Below are 19622 nucleotides of genomic sequence, written 5' to 3' on the forward strand. Positions count from 1 at the left end.
TCATGGTTCTTCCAATTCTAATTCTACTTTTCTGAGGACTCTCGAGGTGATGCCCTTTATTAAAAAATAAAGTTCTTTGAATGAAATATACACTGAAACTCATTTATAAAGTTCCTACATAAGAAGTTTTGTTTTTTCGGTGCTTTGAAATAAAATAAACTAAAATACAATAATGACCCAAATAATCCATATAAGATGTTTTTGACTGCTGTCCAGTCCCTTGGAAAACCTTGTAAGAGAGTTCCACTGTATGTGGGATGAATTGGGTAATTTAAAAAATTTTAGTCTTCAAGGGACCGAAAAAACAAAACTTCTAATGCGAAAATCTTATAACTGCAAAAACATTAACGATTTTGGTTTTTAAATTAATATTATATTTGTTGCAGGCCCCCATATGGGCCCCCACGGTGGCCCTCCCCCACTGCAGGGGGGCACCCCGCCCCGTGGTTCTCCCCATGGCGGGTCCCCTCACGGCGGTTCCCCTCACGGGCCTCCCCCAGCCCAGCAGCCCTTGCACGCTGTGCCCCCGCCTGCTGAATTGGGCGGTGAGTTATGTGACGGAAATATTTTTCCATAGAAAAATATTAATGATAAGTTACAGGCCGGGAAATAAAACAGTCTATGGTGTTGGTGACGGAGATAACCACCGGGAACACAGAAATTAATGTTCTCCATGATATGTACAGTAGAACCCCGTTAATTCGAACCCCGATAATTCGAAAAAACGCGTAATTCGAAATTTTCGCTAATATATATATAAAAAATTTTTTAATTCGAAATTCGTTAATTCGTAATTCGAAATTTATTTTTGTCCGCGCACGTAAATTTGTCTGTAATTCGAAAAAATTTGATTTTTGCGAAAATAAATCATAATATTTCGTAAATCTGAATCTAAAAGTCAGCCGTGGCGGTAAAACGCCGAAAAATGTATTTTTACGTGGTTATACATCGTCCTAATAAGTATTATTATTTTGTAAATCTGAATCGATTTACACTGAAATTTTTCAAATTTATTTCGAATATCCGAGTTTGAAGGGCCGGAAAATACGTTTTACGCGGATATATGTCGTAGTTTTACGAGTTTACACCAAATATCTGAATTTAAAGGGTCGGCCGTGACGAAACTCGACCGCGAAATTTCGATTGACGCGTAAATGTATCATATATTTACGAATTTATTTCGAATATTTGATTTTAAATGGCCTGCTGCGACGGAAATCGGCCGCGATTTACGCGTAAATATATCGTATTTTTACGAATTTATTTCGAATATCTGAATTTTAAAGGGCCCGCCGCGACGGAAATCGGACGCGAAATTTCAATTTACGCGGAAATATATCGTATTTTTACTAACTTTACTTCGAATATCCGAGTTAAAAAATACGGCGCGGCGGAAATCGGCCGAAAAATTTCGATTCACGCCGAAATATGACATATTTTTAAGAATTTACTTCAAATATCTGAACTTAAAAAGCCGGCCGCGACGAAAAACTGCCGATAAAATTCGATTTACGCGGAAATATTTCATATTTTTACGAATTTACATCAAATATCTGAATTTAAAGGGTCGGCCGCGACGGAAATCGGCCGCACATTCTCGATTTACACGGAAATATATCGTATTTTTGCGAATTTATTTCGAATATCTGAATTTAAAGAGTCGGCCGCGACGGAATACGGCCGCGAATTCTCGTTTTACGCGGAAATATATCGTATTTATACGAATTTAAATTCAGATATTTGAAATAAAGGGCCGGCTGCGACGGAAAATTACCGCGAATTCTCGGTTTACGCGGAAATATATCGTATTTTTACGAATATCTCAATTTAAAGGGTAGGCCGCGACCGAAATCGGCAACGAAATCTCGGTTTACGCGTAAATATATAGCATTTTTACGAATTTATTGCGAATATCTGAATTTAAAGGGCCCGCCGCTATGGTAATTGGCCGCGAAAATAAAGAAATAATTGATTTTAATACAAGTAAGTTTTTAGATTCTCACGGCCAAAAGCATTTTTGTTGTTTGTTTTTGGGGTGTTATGCCGTGTTGCGCTAACTCCTTCTTTAGCCGACGTATCGGACAGCATTGCAGTGTCCATCATCAGGGCAGATCCGGTAGATCTTCGGATCACATCTTCGGATCTACCGGATCTGCCCTGATGATGGACACTGCAACGCTGTCCGAAACGTCGGCTAAAGAAGGAGTTAGCGCAACACGGCATAACACCCCAAAAACAAACAACAAAAAAGGTTTTAATACAAATTTACAACTAAAATACCACCTGGATTTGAAGAGGCGGCCGAGAAAATCGATTTTCGGCGTATTTTTTTTTTTTTTTTTCATAAAATTTCGAATTACGTGGGAATTCGTTAATTCGAAATTTGATTTTTGATGTCCCGTGGATTTCGAATTAACGAGGTTATACTGTAGTCGTATTTTCAAACCATCCATTAATCAGTCTGTTTCCGAACAAGTCCATATCATTAATCTTTAATTCCAAACAGATGTCAATTTGAAAACAATCCTTACGGCCGTTGTTCCCAACATTTCGAACGATCAATCTCAGGGTCCGATCAGCCAAGTGATTTGTTCAGTAACGTTCGATTCACCTGTTTCCTAACATCTTTACTGTTGATTATCTTAAGTGGCCCCGCCCACTTTCATAGACAATAAAATGACATCAAAGTTAAAACTTTCAATGCTAAATTAACATTGGCGAATTAATTATTGTATTTATTATTAATGCATACATTTTTTTAAGTACTGTAATACTTAAACCGATATTTAATATTCAAGCGTATGAAATATGTTAAAAATAAAGTATTAGCTTGACTTTAATGCCACCGTGCCTTGGCCTCGCAAAAATGTTTCACTCTGTTGACACTTTTTATAAGTAGTTATTTACTGAGGCAAGCTTAATCCAGTAGTTTGGCTTCCTTAAATTGGTTGATCACTCAGTTGTCACTTTTCCGTTGGAAAGAGCATAGTTGTGCGTTTAAGCAGTGTTGGGCCAAAATTTCGGCTCAGCAGTTGATCAGTAGGATTGGGAAGAACGGCCGTTAGTGTCAAAGCACAATAGACAATCAAGGGTAATTTCAAGACTTTGTTTAATATTAAACAATACTCGAAATTTGAAAATGAAGATAACGACTAACTAATTTATACAAATGTAAATATCTACACAAATATCCCAACTGCTCCCAAATGTCAGAAGCCAGTGGGACTATGGCATCCCTAATAATTGATGTATTTTGTGAAAGGTGTAGGAAAGGGAAGTGCCTAGTTATTCAGATCTGATCACCAAACATGACTAAAGTCATTTACGGCTACATTTCGGTTCTGAACAGTAATGTACGTTTAACTGCTCGAGCATTGGGGTATATCTCTAAATAGTAAAAAAGTCGCTATCCTCGTCTGTCTGTGCGCTTAGTTCTTCTAAACTACACAACATATTTTGATAGGGTTTTCACCATCATGTAGTGAATTTCTTCCCGAAGGTTTATATATATAATACATGCATATTATATTTGTAGAAAGTAGAGAAGAGACAATGTTTTGTAATCATGTCGTAAAAAATATATTTACAGGCGCTTACATTGCTAACGCTGGCTAAACCTTATGAGATACATCAAAATAATGTACCACGGAAATGGATATCTTAAACCTACAGAATATCTCTATTTCCTAAGGATAACCCCCAGAAATGCTGGGTACACGTCAGCTAGTACAAAATGAATGCCTTGAGAGATGGAGATTTCCGGGCATTCGTCTTGGGATTGGGCAGCGCTCATTCAAAAAATCATACTTCCGAATATTAATATGGAAACAAACAAACAGCTTACTGTGACTTTAAAGCCAACGAATCCACTTATATTTCATTGTTTATCCCATATTTGTAGGTTTTATAATTAAGCTGTCGATTTAAAAATAAATTGGAAAAAAAAGTCTATCTAAATTTAGGCAGCCATCGCTCAAAGCCTAGAGTGATATGACCTAAATATGGGCAGCCATCGCTCAAAGCCTAGAGCAATGAGACCTAAATATGGGCAGCCATCGCTCAAGACATAGAGCGATGAGACCTAAATATGGGTAGTCATAGTTGGACTGGTTATTCTGGTATCATAAAAAAATATTTTTGTGTTTCAGATATGAAATCCGAGGTACCTGCTCAACCTGTGGAGAAGAAGCAAGAATGACAAAAGAGAAAATCTAAAGCTAATAAATTTTAACTTGCTTTGGATTCATTCAACATAATTAATTATGTGAATTTTTGGTTTGGGACAATAATTATTATTTTAATATTGGATAAGAACGGAGTCTGCTTGTATTTTTATAAGACAATTGAAAATAATTTGTGTCGAAAGTTTTCAAACAAGTGTGAACAGAATAATTTAAAAGTGTAATTTTAAGTTGTTTTAATAATAATTACAGTGTGTTAAAAAATTATATGCATAGAAATCATGCATTAAAAGTGCAAGTGATTAATTTTTGAAGTTTTTTTTTAATATCAATAATAGTAAAATAAATATTTGTAGGAAATTCATGAATGTATTAAATATTATTTTATTTTCATGTAGTAGTTATTAGTAAAAATTAAAAATAATTGACTTATAAACTCTGTTTTTTATTATCGGTTTTGCAATGTTCTTTTAATGTGAATAATGCATGTGTTTCTAACTTCCCGGAATCTGTGGGATTATGACATCATGAATTGGAGCATTTTGTGAGGTTGAAGGGAGTTGGGAGGGGAATTAGATGGAGAAGAGAAAGGTTAGGCAGTAGAGGCGGTTGAAAAGGTGAAAAAAAAACCATTGCTAGAGAATTTGAGATTTTTAATTTTTCGAAAAAATATTCCAAAAGGAACCGGTTTCTAAAATAACTGGTTTATCGGAGACAGAAAACGAACCGGGACAGATATGTATACCATCTATAATTGGGTAGTTTGCAATTGAAATCCCAACATTCAGGCAGTTTTTTGATTCTACACCTGAAGAAATCCAGTGGTTTGGAAGGACATCAATTTTGAAAAAAAAAGTGAGAGAGGTCTATTTATTTATTTATAGAGCGGAGACGGTTTACATGTAGTTCCCGTGAGCACTTAGGCCGTAGGCCCATTGAGCTGTCTCCCATTTTATCGGCCCCACGAGGTATGAGGGCCTCATCTCTCCTCCTTGGTTCCTTGAAGGCCCCAAGAAGGAAGCAGAGCCCCGAGTGCTGGGGTAAGGTCTAAATACTCCAAGATGTTACCCTGTTTCTCGGAGGCACCGTTTGTGACACTGTTCCCCAGGTCATTTAGCAGGGATGGTTATTGCAGGTCGTGTTTCCACTCCCTGAGCGATGGGTTTGCCACACTCCCTACGCTACAAGAAAGGTCTAAATCCGATAGAGCAAGATCAAAATAGAAATCTTCCATTGTACAACAGTCTACTTCTTCTTTTGGTGCACTCTCCGATTGGAGGTTGGTTATCATCAGAGCAATCTCAACGTTGCAGGATGCAGACCAGAATTTACAGACCAGGCTACAATTTCAGCATTTAATGTTGGAAGCATAAAGAAATCAATTACATACATCTTGTCTTTGAATCGATTTGTTTAGTTTTTACAAAGAACTTCTTATGTCTTGGGCCCTTTACCATACAAGATTATAATTGGCTTTCCTTTTAAAATTGTCCCATTTCTTTCATTCAATGCTAAGGTGGCAGTTTCAGCAGCTGAAAATATAACAATTATAGATTAAAAGTTTGCGTTTTTATTGAAACTGACGTAACAAGATATGAGGCGGCGAGCGCCAAAGGAGCTCATGTGCCAACTTTGCGATTTTTTACATTGGAATGTAGGTTTTTTTTATAAATCGAAATGTCAAAGTCTCATCATTCAAATATTAATAGATATTTTACAAAAAACATCAATTTACTCTGGCATCATTGTTTTGGTCGTCATGTCCACACGCCACACGAGCTCATCCGCCATTATTCTATGGAGAGCGTGACACCAAACCAGCTATCAAATTTGTTTAATTAAATATACATTCTCAAAAGTGAAAAGTAAAAATGAGTTCAAGGAGGGTTAGGACGCTTTCGATATGTGTTGCACCTCTAAACAAGGAAAAGTTTTACATGTTTTATTCATTTTTCTTAACACATTTCGGCCGGGTATTTTTTGCACTGGCGCTACCCTGACTCCGGGCAAAAATAAAGGTCCCGTGTGAATTTTAATAAAAATTTCTACGAAGATCGAAAATTATTTGAAATGCAACTCATTTAACCTTGTAAAATGTTTATTACGGTTCGCCTATCGGTATTTGCTCATACCGGCTTTCTTTAAATACGTCCGACATCTCTCGCTCGCTTGCACACACAGAGAAAGAGATTCGAATTGGGTTTCACAGTCATAAAAACCCTCATTCCAGGAATTGAATTATTTCAATAACAAATAATATACTATCCTTTTGAATTACCGATGTAAACGAAAGGCACGAAAATAAATATAAAAAACAGACTTGCATTACGATTCGATAATTATGTGCATATAGTTGGGACCTTTCAAGAGATCGGTATATAATATTAATATGAAAAACATTGAATAATATCGTCTTTTCTGCCATTGAAATGAGGCCGGCGCAAGTACTACCCTTCCCGGCCTTAAGCATCAATCGACCGAATGGGTAGAACTACCTTTCCCGGCCGAAGTGTGTTAAAATACGCTGCTTAAAATATTTTAAATTACTTTTGAAGTATGGTTATTAGTGTCATTTTAGTAATTATTTCCACCACACTTTTACTTCAATGGAGAAAAATAACTCTTTATTTCTAATTTCATCTGGTTTTATACCCAATTATAATTTAGATACACTAAAAAGTGTGTTTAAAAAATCACCTAAATGGTTGCGTTAAATTTGAATAGTGATTTTGTTATTTTGATCACTTTGGAGTAACGATTTGATTGATAACAAAAACAATAAAAAACTTTGAAATCGTTGTTGTAATGGCAAAAACGTGTTTTGTGGCGGTTAGGTTCTTGTGGCATTTTTTTTTTTTTTTTAATGAGGTTGTTAGGTTTTTTTGGCATAAATATGGCTTATAAAAAAATTTGTTTATTTCAAAATGTTTTTTATTGTTATCCAAAAACTTATTAAAACATTTTTTAAAGGCTTAATTTAAAAAAATTAACTCCATTATCTGAGTTTGTATACATTATGTAATGCCAAAATTTAACCTCAATTTAAAGTGTAACAAAAAATTGTATCAAGAGCCATATTTTTTGTTTTGTTCAGAAATTAATTGATTGTGTTGGCCATTTTTTGGCACTTTGTTAAATGGCGCTTGGGCTCCTTTGACGCTCGGCGCCTCATATATTAATGTTGATTCACTTCCATGTTCCTACCAGTAGTTACAATATGTTTCAATAATACATACTAGGGAAGATTAAGGTTCCTTAGTATGTATTATTGTAACAATTATACTACAGTTTCAGGCTACAATTCTGTTATAAATAGATTACAAGCCACTTGAAACTTGTATGCTATGTTTAGCTGATGTTTTTAATGTGCCTCTATTAAAATATAAATCTGTACTGGTTAAACATTTTAGCAGTGCATATTTTAACGAGGTCACTGCAAACAGGCCTTTTGTTTTGGTTTCTTCTTCATTTCTTTTAATAACTTTATAATAATGTGTGTTAATTTATGGCTGTCAATAACTTTCAAGTGTGTAAATGCCACTTGTACCGTTAATTCTAAATAAATAAATAAATGAGGGCAGTTATCATACAACTTACAGGTGAAGGTGACAAATGCTTGTCCTCTCATTCTTCCCACCATGATAGTTACTTTGACATCTCTGTTATATCTTTTGAACAGCGATTGAAGATCCTCTTCCTTCAAATTTCCGGACAAATTTTTGATGTAGAGTGACTGAAAACACAGAGAATGTTGGTTAAAATTACATAACATCGAAAGATTATCTTGGAAATTACATAACACAATAAACGTAGGCAGCATTACCTTGGATTCGAAACACTTAAGAGATAATGATTAGAAGTATGATCTACATACATGTACCGATCGGAAAGAAAACTGATGTTTCCAATTTAGTTGGGGAAATAGGCTAATTAAATCTATTATGTATATGTTCAAGAAAAACATTCAATTATTAAAAACATTTTAAACAATTTCACCAGAAGCAAAGAAAAATTGAGATTACTTCAGACACAGCACACTTGTATCAGAGAGCTTGGAAATAACATTACATAGAAAGCTTAAATTGGAAAATACAAAACACAGAAAGCTTATTTTGGAAATTACATATTACATAATACAGGGTTTTCTAATAAGAGGTGTTATTTTGAATAGCCCGCTATTTCGGTAGATATTACTTTTGAAGCTGTCATTTTTTGACATTTGACAAGTAGAAACTACGCCATTAATAAAAATGGAACGATACACGCTTCCACAACGCATTAAAATTCACTATTATTAATTATTAGAATTCCATCGAAAAATCATCTTGAGTGATGAGGCCCATTTCCACCTCGGTGGCTTTGTCAACAAGCAAAATTGTCGCATCTGGGGCTCGGAAAACCCAAGAGTTATTGTTGAAAAGCCTCTCTATTCTCAAAGTGTGACTTTTTGGTGCGGTTTATGGTCCGGCGGAGTCATTGGACCTTACTTTTTCGAAAATAAGGCTGAAGCAACAGTTACGGTGAATGGTTTGCGCTATCGAGAGATGATTAATGATTTTTTATGGCCGGAATTGGATGGTATTGATCTGGACAACGTTTACTTTCAACAAGACGGCGCTACGTGCCACACAAGCAACAAAACCATTGATCTTTTATGGGAAAAGTTTCTTTGAATATCAAAATAACACCTCTTAATGGAAAACCCTATACTATATTACGTAACATAAAGCTTACCTTGGAACATTCACCAGGATCATAATTTTCAAACTTGGGTATCTTTTTAATATCTTCTAAACTTAGTCGTGAACCTTCAAGTAATTTTTCCTCAGCTTTATTTATTGGTAATTTAATTTCTACCGTATCGTAACAATCTTCTAATTTCGTAGAATCTTCTTTAAAATCAATAACGTTTGATTTCTTTTCCAATCTTACAATTCTGTTATCTTTTACAGTGTAGAGGGTTTCGGCTTTACAACCTACCACATTCTTTCTTTTTTCACTGTGTTTCTTTTGTGTAACACTTTGTGGTGCTGCTTTATAAGTTGACATATCTTTAATATCCCACTTTGAACCAGGGTTTTTAATTGACACTTCAGCAAGACTATCACTCCTTATAATGTTGGAATTGGACTTTATGAATTCATTAAACGAATGAGACGTTTGACAATTTAAATTTGAAAGGCTTTCTTTTACTGGTTCGGGAATTGGTATAGTTTTAGAAAACTTTCTTTCCATTCTTCTAAGTATTTTTCTTCTTTTATTGGCAGAGGGAAGCCTGTCTACATCCATGTGGCCAAATAAGTCATCATTTAAATCATCAAGATGGTTTATTGGATGACTGTGGTGGGAAGAACTCGGTAAAGTTTGTTGTTTTATTAGGAAACTGGGTTCAATGGAGTATTTTTTATCTAGCGATGATGCTGCATCTAAACTGAAAGAAAAGTAAGCTTTTATTTTGTAAATTTATTAATTGCTGGCTGTAACCTGCCACGCTTTGCTGTGGAAATAGCACATTTTACTTTTACATTCAACAGATGGCACTGTTTAAAAAAAAGCATGTTTTTACCTGTCACAGGTGACATCTATATAATACAGGTATATAAAAACACATGCGTATTCGAATGCAATGTTGTATCAAAATGTCAAAGCAATCGGTAAAGAACTTTTGGAGATTTAAGATTTTGAACAAACGAAAATTAACATTTTTATTTTTACCGATTTTTAATGTAGTTACATCAATAATTGATTACGCAATTATTACTTCTAAAAGATTCATAAATTAAATTAAATTTTAACTAAGAATATATTTACAAAGTAGAAAATTTATTTTATTTTTTTTAAGTTTTAGAGTTTAATTCGTAGAACTCCATTTCATTTTTTCAATGTTTAAAATAAATCAAATTTAATAATGTCATTATTAACACATTGCAGTCGGGCGCTTCAAACAATAGACTCTAGCCTATAGCGGGTGTTTTTCGCGATTAGCGCAAAAATATATCGCTTTCTTAAAATTGACACAATTTCTAAACCAAATAATATTTTCGATTGAAATTTTCAAAGAAATCAGATATGACATTTGATCATCAAAAATAAATTATAATTGCTTTGATTACATCATGATTTCACCACATTTCAAAGCTGAATATAAAAACCTGATATTAATTTAGTAAATAGCATTCAATATTCAATATTTGAGAATTCCATGTAAAAAATAACATGTTTATTCATATCATATAGTTATATAAATAATAATAATATATATTTGCCATGCCCGCAATTTTACAATCGCTGGTTGAGTGAAATCTGATTGCGTAAATATTGACTGCCAAAAACCGACAGTCGACCAAAACGGCATTTACCGTGTCCCGCAGTTGACCGACAGTCCGCGAAAAATGGAAAATGCCGTGTCCCGACGACAATGTGTTAAGTTCTGCAAGTATTTTAGTTTCCATTACTATGACAGTTTTTTTTTTGTGTTCAAGGTCATTAACAAACTGTAACTAAGCCTCATTGAGATGACTTATTTACATGATTTTATTTACACTTTTACTATTTATTACTTTTACTTTTATTTGTACGATGTTTAAAGCGATTTATTAATATTTTCGGTAAAAACTCATTTGCTTATGAAACCAATTGTTAGAGGCACTTACCGCAAAAACTTTATACAGATTAAATTTACTAAAACTATAATTAGAGATAAACAAAAGAATAAATGATCCCAAGGCCATTAAACACGGGGCAACTAAAAAAAAACCAGTTGGCAACTCAAGTCGCTGTCCTGTGTGTTTCAATGGCAATTTGCACACTATTCAACTTCTTAAAGACCAGTTTTCAACTCCGACGCAACCAGTCTCTCGCAAATCCCCATGCTAGTCGCCAGCGCGTTGCAGTTGCACTCACGAGCTATCAGTTTTAGAGAAATGTGCGATATGTACGAGCAGTAAAACTACCTTCTACCCTAAATCATCTTCCATTTATGACTATATCAGTGGTGGCTCGTGACTTTTGAGTGTGATTGAGTGCTAAATTTGAAAAATTCGACATTATTGATGCTGTTTAGTTCAAAACTAATTTGTATTTTTTTTCTAAAATTCGAATATATGTATGAAGATTTTTAGTAATTTTCAGTTTGACTGTGCGCTGCACGGATTTCCTGAAAATCTTCATACAAAAAACCGAATTTTCTAAAATAAAAAGAACACTTTTTCAGCTACATGCAATTACAATACAAGGATGCAATTTTTTAATATTAGCACTCTACTACACTATAATACTACACCTAATAGACTATAGGCTTCCTAATTATCCACAAAAGATATAACATTAAATGTGAATATTAACATTATAATTTTTGTAATTTTAAAAACCTACTGTACAGTTTGTAACTTTATTGTGATTTTTATATTACTACATATTTTATGTAACCACTATAAATATAATATGTCCTAATTTAAGTAAAAAAAAAAAAAATAAACAAATAACAGGAAAAGCTTGAAGCGAAGTGGGGAAAATGGTTAATTTACCCAATAACATTTTTGTTTATTTTTTTTATACTATTGCACAATATGATTCCAATGCTGCTTGTGGTGTAGGTATGGTGTGGTGTGGTGTCGTGTCGGTTTCCTCGTGAGCAGATGGCCTAATATAACTATAGTAAATATCATTTTCCGCTCCTTAGTATTTTCCAGAAACCGAAATGATATACAGTTGAACTTGGTTATAACAATCACGACAATAGCGAGTTCACGGCTATAATGAGCAACTACAAAATGATATTTTAGTTCAGCCTTATCTTCATATTGACTGTTATAACGAGGTCGATTCACTGATATACCGAGCAAATAATACGTCTTCTTTTGTATTACAACTCATGTGAATTTTGTTTTAAAAACCAACAAATATGTTTATGAAGGTACCTAGTTACGATTACCTACATCCCTGCACGGCACGGGGTAAATTTATGACAGTGATGCATAAATTTTTCAGCAGCTTTGCCTATTTTTCAAACAGGCCGCGACCTACAAGAGAATTTTTATTTTGTTTTCTATGTTAATTTCGTGTTATGCAAACCGGTTTTTCAAATTTGGTTCCATTTAGGAAATGCAGTGAAAATTAACCAAAACTCTATAAAAACAATTTCTAAGCCAGGGTTTTCAAGAATTACACCAAACATTTAGATTTTTCTCTATGGCCAAGTGGGCCTTATGAAATCGACATGCGGGCCGCAAGACATGGGTCGCGAGTTGTGCATCACTGGATTGTGACAAGTCAAATTTTACAGTAGAAAACCAAAACAATCGCGCAGGCTAGTTATTTATTGATTTTACAAGCGGTAGGTTGACAATTTAGTGATATTTTTCTTGGAAGCCCTAACCAGATGCTGATAGTTATAAAGCGTTGATTGTTTTGAAGAGGAAATTGAGAAGCATAAAAGAGAAATATTTAAAACAATCATTTGAGTAATAAACTAAAGTATTACCTACTCGTATTTTGAAAATATACTGCACTTTTGCGAATAAATTTAGTTGGTCCCCTCGTGCTCGTTATAACCAAGTTTGACTGTAATTCCTTAATAATTCAGGGATTTATCAAACACTTTTAAATTCACATTCATAACTACGTAATAACAAATGATATTATTTCATATTGTGTCGTAAAAAAATTGAGAGAAAAGAAGAAACACAAATCACCATAATAGTTTTTGTTCCCTAATATTTTTCAGTTGGTCAGTAAGAAAAAGAAACAGCATTGAAAGTCGTAAAGATAGTACCTATTTTATAAAGTTACAAACCTTTCATCATCCAAATTTTTGTTACTCTCAATTTTTTCTAGTACAATTTTGACAGCTTTATCTAAAGCATCACTTTCCATATTCTTATGAACTCGTTCCAAATAACTTCTACCCTTTTTGTAATCATTGTAAATCTTAATTTCATCCTGAGATAAACCAACATTTTTGAGCATGTTCATTTCTTTGGCTTCAGATTCAAGTCTGGAGAAATCTTCCAAAGAAATGGCGCCAGTTGGGGAAGTAACCAAAGCTGATAAATCTGCATTTTTCTCAATCTCAATTCCACTTGAATTCGATCTGAAATCATAAGATGAAGTAACGAGTTTACTTTTAAGTACAGGTCTATCTTTATTTAGTGCTAGTATTTTACGTTTAATTTTACCCTATCTTATTATTAACTAATGGTTTAGGTGCAAGATAAAGGTTGGTGTTATGATTACAATTTATGATAAACTTGTCGAATTCCGCTTCATGCAAAAAAAATATATGTATAACACTTGGTTTAAACTCAATTACTACAAGAACAACTATTTATGTCCGGGAGATACATTTCAAAATTATGTTTGAAGGTTAGGAAGCACGCATAAATTATTAAAATAACCCAGAATGAAAACCTATTTTGTACATGTTAAAACTTAAACCCACGACTTAAATAGTTGTCTCCATTAGATATTTAAGTTGAAATCAAGTGTTGTTTTATTAAAGAGTCTTTGCATGCAGCGGAATTCGGCAACTTTAACCAATTTATCGTTCATACATCATAGTTGTTATAGGATTCAATTCTGCGTCTGGTTTATTCATTTTTGCAGCAGAAGATAGAAGGTAATTAATTTATAATAGACATAACCCGATCTGACAATAAAATCAGGAGACGACAAAAATAAAGTCGAATGAAAACAACGATGTTTGACATTTCACATATTAATCTGACACATGTCACGAAAACGAAAGTAACAAACAATCCATAGAAATTTGACAGATATTGTAATCAGGGTTGCCACTTCCCATATTCTAAAATACCCACGTTAAAATATATGTTCAAATTCCCCACAAGTTCCTTTACCTCCAAAATGAAACAAAATTATTTATTTTTTTATCAAGAATTTTTTTTATTTTCTCTTTCTATCGGGCTTAAAAAAATATTAATTTTTCTGCCAAACGAAAAGTAATTATAGTTTATTCTCACTGGTAATTGTAAATAATATTATTCAATATGGTTGTGTTACAATTATATCCTCAGCTTGTGAACTGTGTCTAAATTTCTCTAATAAACAATAAATAATTAATCTCAAGTGACCTCCTAGGTAAGTATGGTCCTGTATATTATCTGCCTGCACAGAATATAAATAAACCATAATATATGTACATTCTAACGCAGCATCACGTTCATCGGTCAAATGCATTGTGCATATTGTTTTGTATTAGTAATCGACAAACCAGTGGATTCAATCTGTTAGCCAGGTTGATAAAACTTTGTGTAGTTTATAATTAGATTAATTAGTGATAAGCTAGATAATTGTACAAATATATTATGAGTTTGTACAGCGCACTTAAGGTGATTTTTCACAAAAAACGGCGCTATACAAATCATTCAAATATTATTATTATTTAGATAACGAGGAAATGGTCTTGTAATCGGTATTAGTTACGTCAGTTCTCATATTGTAGAATCTCCGCATTTTCTCTACATCAAAGTTATCCCCACAAAATACCCATTCGGTTTAAATTCCCGCAATCTGGGAAATTCCTCACGAATTGGCACCCTATTCTGAAGTGACTGGCTTTTTAAAATGATTTTTGACTTTTTAATTTTTTCACACCTATTAATTATGTCTGGTTTATAAAAAAATGGTCCGATTTCACCGAGACGGTCGTGACGATTATTGCGTGAAAGATTATTCACTTTAACGAATTAAAGATGATCAATAATTTGATTTGGTATACAAATGAATTGCTGCGACTGAGATTATTTCCACATCCAGATGGATTTGACGATTTACGAGGTCGAGAGGTAAGGCTCTCACTAGGAATCCGAAAGTCGTGGGCTCAAATCCCGACCTGCACAAGTAAATTTCATTTGATGAATTGGTGTTATTTCACATTTTTTTAATCAAACATAAATATATAGTACAGGTACTTGCGGCACGTTCCAAAGTGGAAAATACTCTCAGTATCGTCCTGGTGTAACCACCATTCAGAATTGAAACGTTGCTTGAAATGACTTTAGATTTATTTGGTGACTAGGCATAGCCAGGTACTCCTTCAACAGTAAAAACTATTGTGCGGTATTCATATAAAAAGAAAATCAAATGGCAAATGCAGAATAGGGTGTTGTCATTGTTTTTTTTTATTCCCGAAAAAAGTGAATAAAAACACTATTGTTAATATATACACTATGAAGGTAAATGTAGTTTATTTTTATGTTGCCAAATAAATTTTCTATAACGATTTATAATGTGCCATTTTAGATTTGCCGCCTAAACGACATGACTGTTGCCGGCCACGGCCAACGTAGGCGACGGCGTACACACGTTAGTGAGTTGGGGCCAACGTTGTTCCCATAAATAAACCACTCCCCAATGCATTGGGCAATTTAATGAGGAAAAATTGTAAGTTCTAAAAAGAGTGCTTTGTTAGTACTTACTTACGCGCTATTATTTTTATCTATCTGTCAAAACTCAAAATATGGTTTCGTTCTATGGTTTGCGGTTGTCAATTTGTCACTTGAATATGTGGAACTTGTGTTTTGACTTTAATTTAAGTACTGTTACGTGCGATATTTAGACATTTTACCTAGAATTAACAAATAAAAATCACTGACAATGGATCTGCACAAGCCCGTGGATCCAAACAAGGTTAGTCTTCCGTATTTTGGGTACGAATTATTTTTAGTGATTTGCTTATTTTTTATTATTTGTGTTTATTCTAGTAAATTATTTAGGTGCTCTCAAATCGATATTCTGTATGAAAGCGAACACTAAACACAAATTAATTGTTAAAGTTTGCTTCCTACTTGTAATTACGCATTTTTTTAATGTGTCCTTTTTGTCTTCATGTTTTAAAAAAAAATGTAACCAAATAAGTTCTTAATTTTTATTCTTATCGAAGGTTTTTTAAATGCATTTAATCAGTAAAAATATATTTACACCTGCAGAATTTATAATGCTACGTTATTTTCATGCTAAAGACCGATATTGTTAATTTATTTTTAATTTTTAGACGTTCGAGGAATTATCATCGGAAGAGAAATTAAGGTAACTAATTTATTATTTTGGTGTGGAAATTTCAATAAAAGTAGTGAAGATTTATTGTGAAAATACCTATGTACCATTTCTTTTTTCTATACACATTCTTCCCATACTTACTTTACTTCCCATTCTTACAGGTTGTAACATTATTTTAGATAAACTTGTCGAATTCCGCTGCACACTTAATACACAAAAAATTATAAAAAGCACTTGTTTTCAACTTAATTACTACAAGAAAGTACTGGAAGGACTGACAACATTTTGTAAATAACTCAAAACCATAGACATATGAATATTAGTAGACCTGCCCTAAGTGATTAAAAGCGTATTATTCCCCACTCCCCATACCGGTTCCATTGGAGCCGGCTGGGCTCGCGTATGGCCTCCCGTGAATCTCGAGAATGTGACGTCATCATTCTTGTTCGAACTAGCGTCGAGCTATGGTCGAGGCATGAACGAAATAACACGGCAAAATGGTGGCTTAGCTATGAAAACTTGTAAAAATAGATGTGAAAAAGAGAATAAACCCAATTGTCATATTACATTCCATATGTAAGCATTATTTTAAGCGTAATCACATTGTATAATATGGATCAGTTTGTAGAAACATATACTATCACATCGAGATATATCTGTACGCATCGTTGGTTACTAGGAACTAAATTATGAACACTTATAAAAGTGTCTTAACTAAATACGTAAACAAAATATTCGACTCTGAAAATAGAAGAAATTTTTTTTTGCCGAATTTGGACTTCGCAAATTTGTTCATAACGTGGCGAGTAATTTGCGCTCCCATGTAAAAATGTCTATTCATTCAAAAGCAGATTTTACTTTTAAGAACTAAATGGTGATATTATAATGCGAGATGCCTATATACTGTCAGATTGATTTATTGACGAATCACAGTCAGCTTTACCCCCTCCGTTCTTCAACAGTTGATTTTACCCCTCACCTTTAATTTCTAGTCTATATATTCATATGTCTGTGCTCAAAACCAAATTTAATACTGAAAATTAGAAAGGAAATAATAGAAACGCTTCTACGAAATTATCCTTTTCACTTTGGAATTTTCTTGGACAGTAATTAAATGCGTTAAAAACTTATGCAACCTACCTCTATATACTACACACTGCAGTGCACCTCAAGGTAGTCATAATTTTACTGGACTCCAAATGTAGCCAGGCGCACAGTAGGGGTTAAACCCCGACTCAAATAGTTGTCTTTGCATGTAGCGGAATTCGACGAGTTTTCCTTATTTTATTTTAGTAATTATTTTTTTTATTTGAAGAATATAATAATAATAACACACTACCATAACTCTCCGTAGGATTCACTCCTTCTGTCCTCAAATTTTCTGTCTTCTTTATTACACGCCCAAGTAAATTTTATTTGATGAATTTGAAGAAAAAATTATTTAATAACCAAATTTCATAAAAAAAAAATTACTGTGCACGCTGGATTTGAACCAGTGACCTTCGGATTGCTAGTCGAGAGCCTTACCCCACGGCCCACGGAGGCCATAAAGTGGGTGGAATGAAAACAGAAATCTGTTTTTAAGTATCAAATATTGTCCCAAGAATATTGATAAAACATTTCAGTTTTTAAAATTATTGTTTCAATTGAAGACATCTGAATAACAAGTATCTTTTCTTTAAAGAGAAGGGACAAAAATAACATTGTATAAACATCTACGTAATTGACACATTTGATATTAAAATTTTTGTTATATATAAATAGTAATGTTTATTTTAAATACATACCATCGGAAAGATAATTTTATCTTGTTTCTAAAACAGTATTTGTTTTTACGGAAATTAAAAAGATGCAAACAATATGTATGTGTATCAATGGGCCGCTAAAGTATATCCACTGGACCTAGTTCAGTGAAACTGCTTTAATTCATATAAGCATCTGTTAACCTTTGGAACACCAGAATCTTTTTGAGGGATATCTAAAATGATCTAAGTGTTTCAAGAGCGGTTTTTGTTAAAAATTTGATTATTTTTCGCTTATTCCGCTTCACTCTTAATACGCAGTATTTCACTTTCAAATAAATGGATTTAGCTTTATTAATTCAAAACATGATTTATTATGTCGGGGGAGACGGAAAAATACGCACTTTTAATTTTAATTTCGTTTATTAAGTCACTTACGCGATATGTCAATTAGTATGCGGCGCTGTTATAGTCGCAGCCGACGGCGACTATGTTCATATCAAGAGTTGGATTATATTCATAATATCGTATTAGAATTAAATCACAAACCAGTCTATACAAACCTAGCGTGGCCCACAAACTACTTGAAAACTTGGATATAACTCTAAAGGGGACGCGAGCAGGCATTATTAAAGGTTCCTCAACATTTATAGTAACTTTTAGTAATAATATAACTAAATTCAAGTATTAATTCAAAGTAAACATTCCATATTTACCGTGAAGCGGAATTCATAACCTTTACCAAAATTTGTAAGTACTTTCTCATGGCATAAAGGTTTAAATCGCATATAAAAAAATTCCAGCTAAGGAGCTAGAAATTACAATGCCAGCAGTGCATGAACGGTTTGTTGGCAGGAAAAAATTCTTGTCACTGGTGCACAAACGGTTTTTCAGAGGGTAAACATTTCAACAAAACAAATACATACACATTTTGAATAATGAATGATTAATGAAAACAATAATTTTGGTTCCTACTTTATCGCTTGTCCTTGAACTTGAATAATTTTAAACACTAAGCAGGAATATCATCACGTCACTTACCCAGGCACCGACAACCGAAATTAGCATGTTTAATGACATGGTTCCTTTGACTTTGTGATGTGGAAGTTTTGCATGAATTATTTGTATTTTAGATTTGAACACCAGAAGTTACATGAGCAGCACAGGGGTCATGACGCCATGCACATGGAAATGGTGCTTATCCTGCTGGGCACCATGTTTGTGGCGCAAATCTTCCTCGTCGAGTGGAAGAGGAGACACTACAGATCCTATTCGGTGAATTTAAAATGCATTTTATCAAAAGATATTAGACTCTACTGCAGTACAACATGTTCATATTGACATTTCGCCTTTTTGCAGTTAGATTGATGTAGGTCAAAACCTGGTGTTTCGTAGTATTCCTTTGAAAGAATGTCCGTTAATAAAAATAATAATCTTTGGATGATTTGTATAGTGCCGCAGTAAACCCAATGTAATAATGACCTTCGTGGTTATGTGTTATTTCACATACAATTGACTGAGCGTAGCGAAATCCTGTTTTTACTCAATCATTTTGCATTTCATCTGTTTGTAAATTTGTTTGCATGTTCCGTTTCCGTTACAAGATGGTGGGCATTTTAAAAGTTCAGTAAAGAATTTTTTTTCAAATGTGAAGTCGTCGTGTTTATCTGAACTTTCTCAT

At 33.6% G+C, this 19622-nt stretch overlaps 3 protein-coding genes across 7 annotated transcripts in view; 2 read left to right on the plus strand and 1 right to left on the minus strand.

Annotated features, from left to right (window-relative positions):
• The window catches only part of Bap111 (Brahma associated protein 111kD), a 34909-nt gene extending 30379 nt beyond the window's left edge, over nt 1–4530 (plus strand). For all 5 annotated transcript variants that reach the window (XM_089644764.1, XM_089644763.1, XM_089644767.1 and 2 more), the window contains 2 exons: nt 387–545; nt 4149–4530. In XM_089644764.1, the coding sequence (XP_089500890.1) occupies nt 387–545; nt 4149–4198 (209 nt within the window). In that variant the 3' untranslated portion in view covers nt 4199–4530. The remainder of the gene's footprint in view (nt 1–386; nt 546–4148) is intronic.
• Nucleotides 4531–4817: 287 nt separating this feature from the next.
• On the minus strand, nt 4818–13908 carry LOC149413739 (uncharacterized). Its single transcript, XM_089644513.1, has 5 exons — nt 13733–13908; nt 12976–13272; nt 8916–9612; nt 7779–7914; nt 4818–5713 (listed from the first exon to the last, which is right to left on the minus strand). Exons 1-5 carry the CDS (start codon nt 13774–13776, stop codon nt 5616–5618), a joined length of 1272 nt encoding a protein of 423 aa, XP_089500639.1. The 5' UTR covers nt 13777–13908; the 3' UTR covers nt 4818–5615.
• A 1800-nt stretch (nt 13909–15708) lies between these two features.
• The window catches only part of LOC149413740 (E3 ubiquitin ligase Rnf121), a 29570-nt gene continuing 25656 nt past the window's right edge, over nt 15709–19622 (plus strand). The window contains exons 1-3 of the mRNA XM_089644525.1: nt 15709–15830; nt 16195–16229; nt 19075–19216. Of these exons, the coding sequence (XP_089500651.1) occupies nt 15798–15830; nt 16195–16229; nt 19075–19216 (210 nt within the window). The 5' untranslated portion in view covers nt 15709–15797. The remainder of the gene's footprint in view (nt 15831–16194; nt 16230–19074; nt 19217–19622) is intronic.

Source organism: Hesperophylax consimilis, chromosome 21 (assembly GCF_061612785.1).
Source record: "Hesperophylax consimilis isolate HC1 chromosome 21, BYU_Hcon_1.0, whole genome shotgun sequence".
Lineage (NCBI taxonomy): Eukaryota > Metazoa > Arthropoda > Insecta > Trichoptera > Limnephilidae > Hesperophylax > Hesperophylax consimilis.

Coding starts and splice junctions, on each gene's coding strand:
- LOC149413739 (XM_089644513.1), bottom strand. CDS start 13,776: ATGAATAAACCAGACGCAGAATTGAATCCTATAACAACTATGAT. Junction 9,613..12,975: donor AAAAATTTGGATGATGAAAG/GTTTGTAACTTT, acceptor CTTTTCTTTCAG/TTTAGATGCAGCATCATCGC. Junction 5,714..7,778: donor AGCATTTGTCACCTTCACCT/GTAAGTTGTATG, acceptor TTATATTTTCAG/CTGCTGAAACTGCCACCTTA.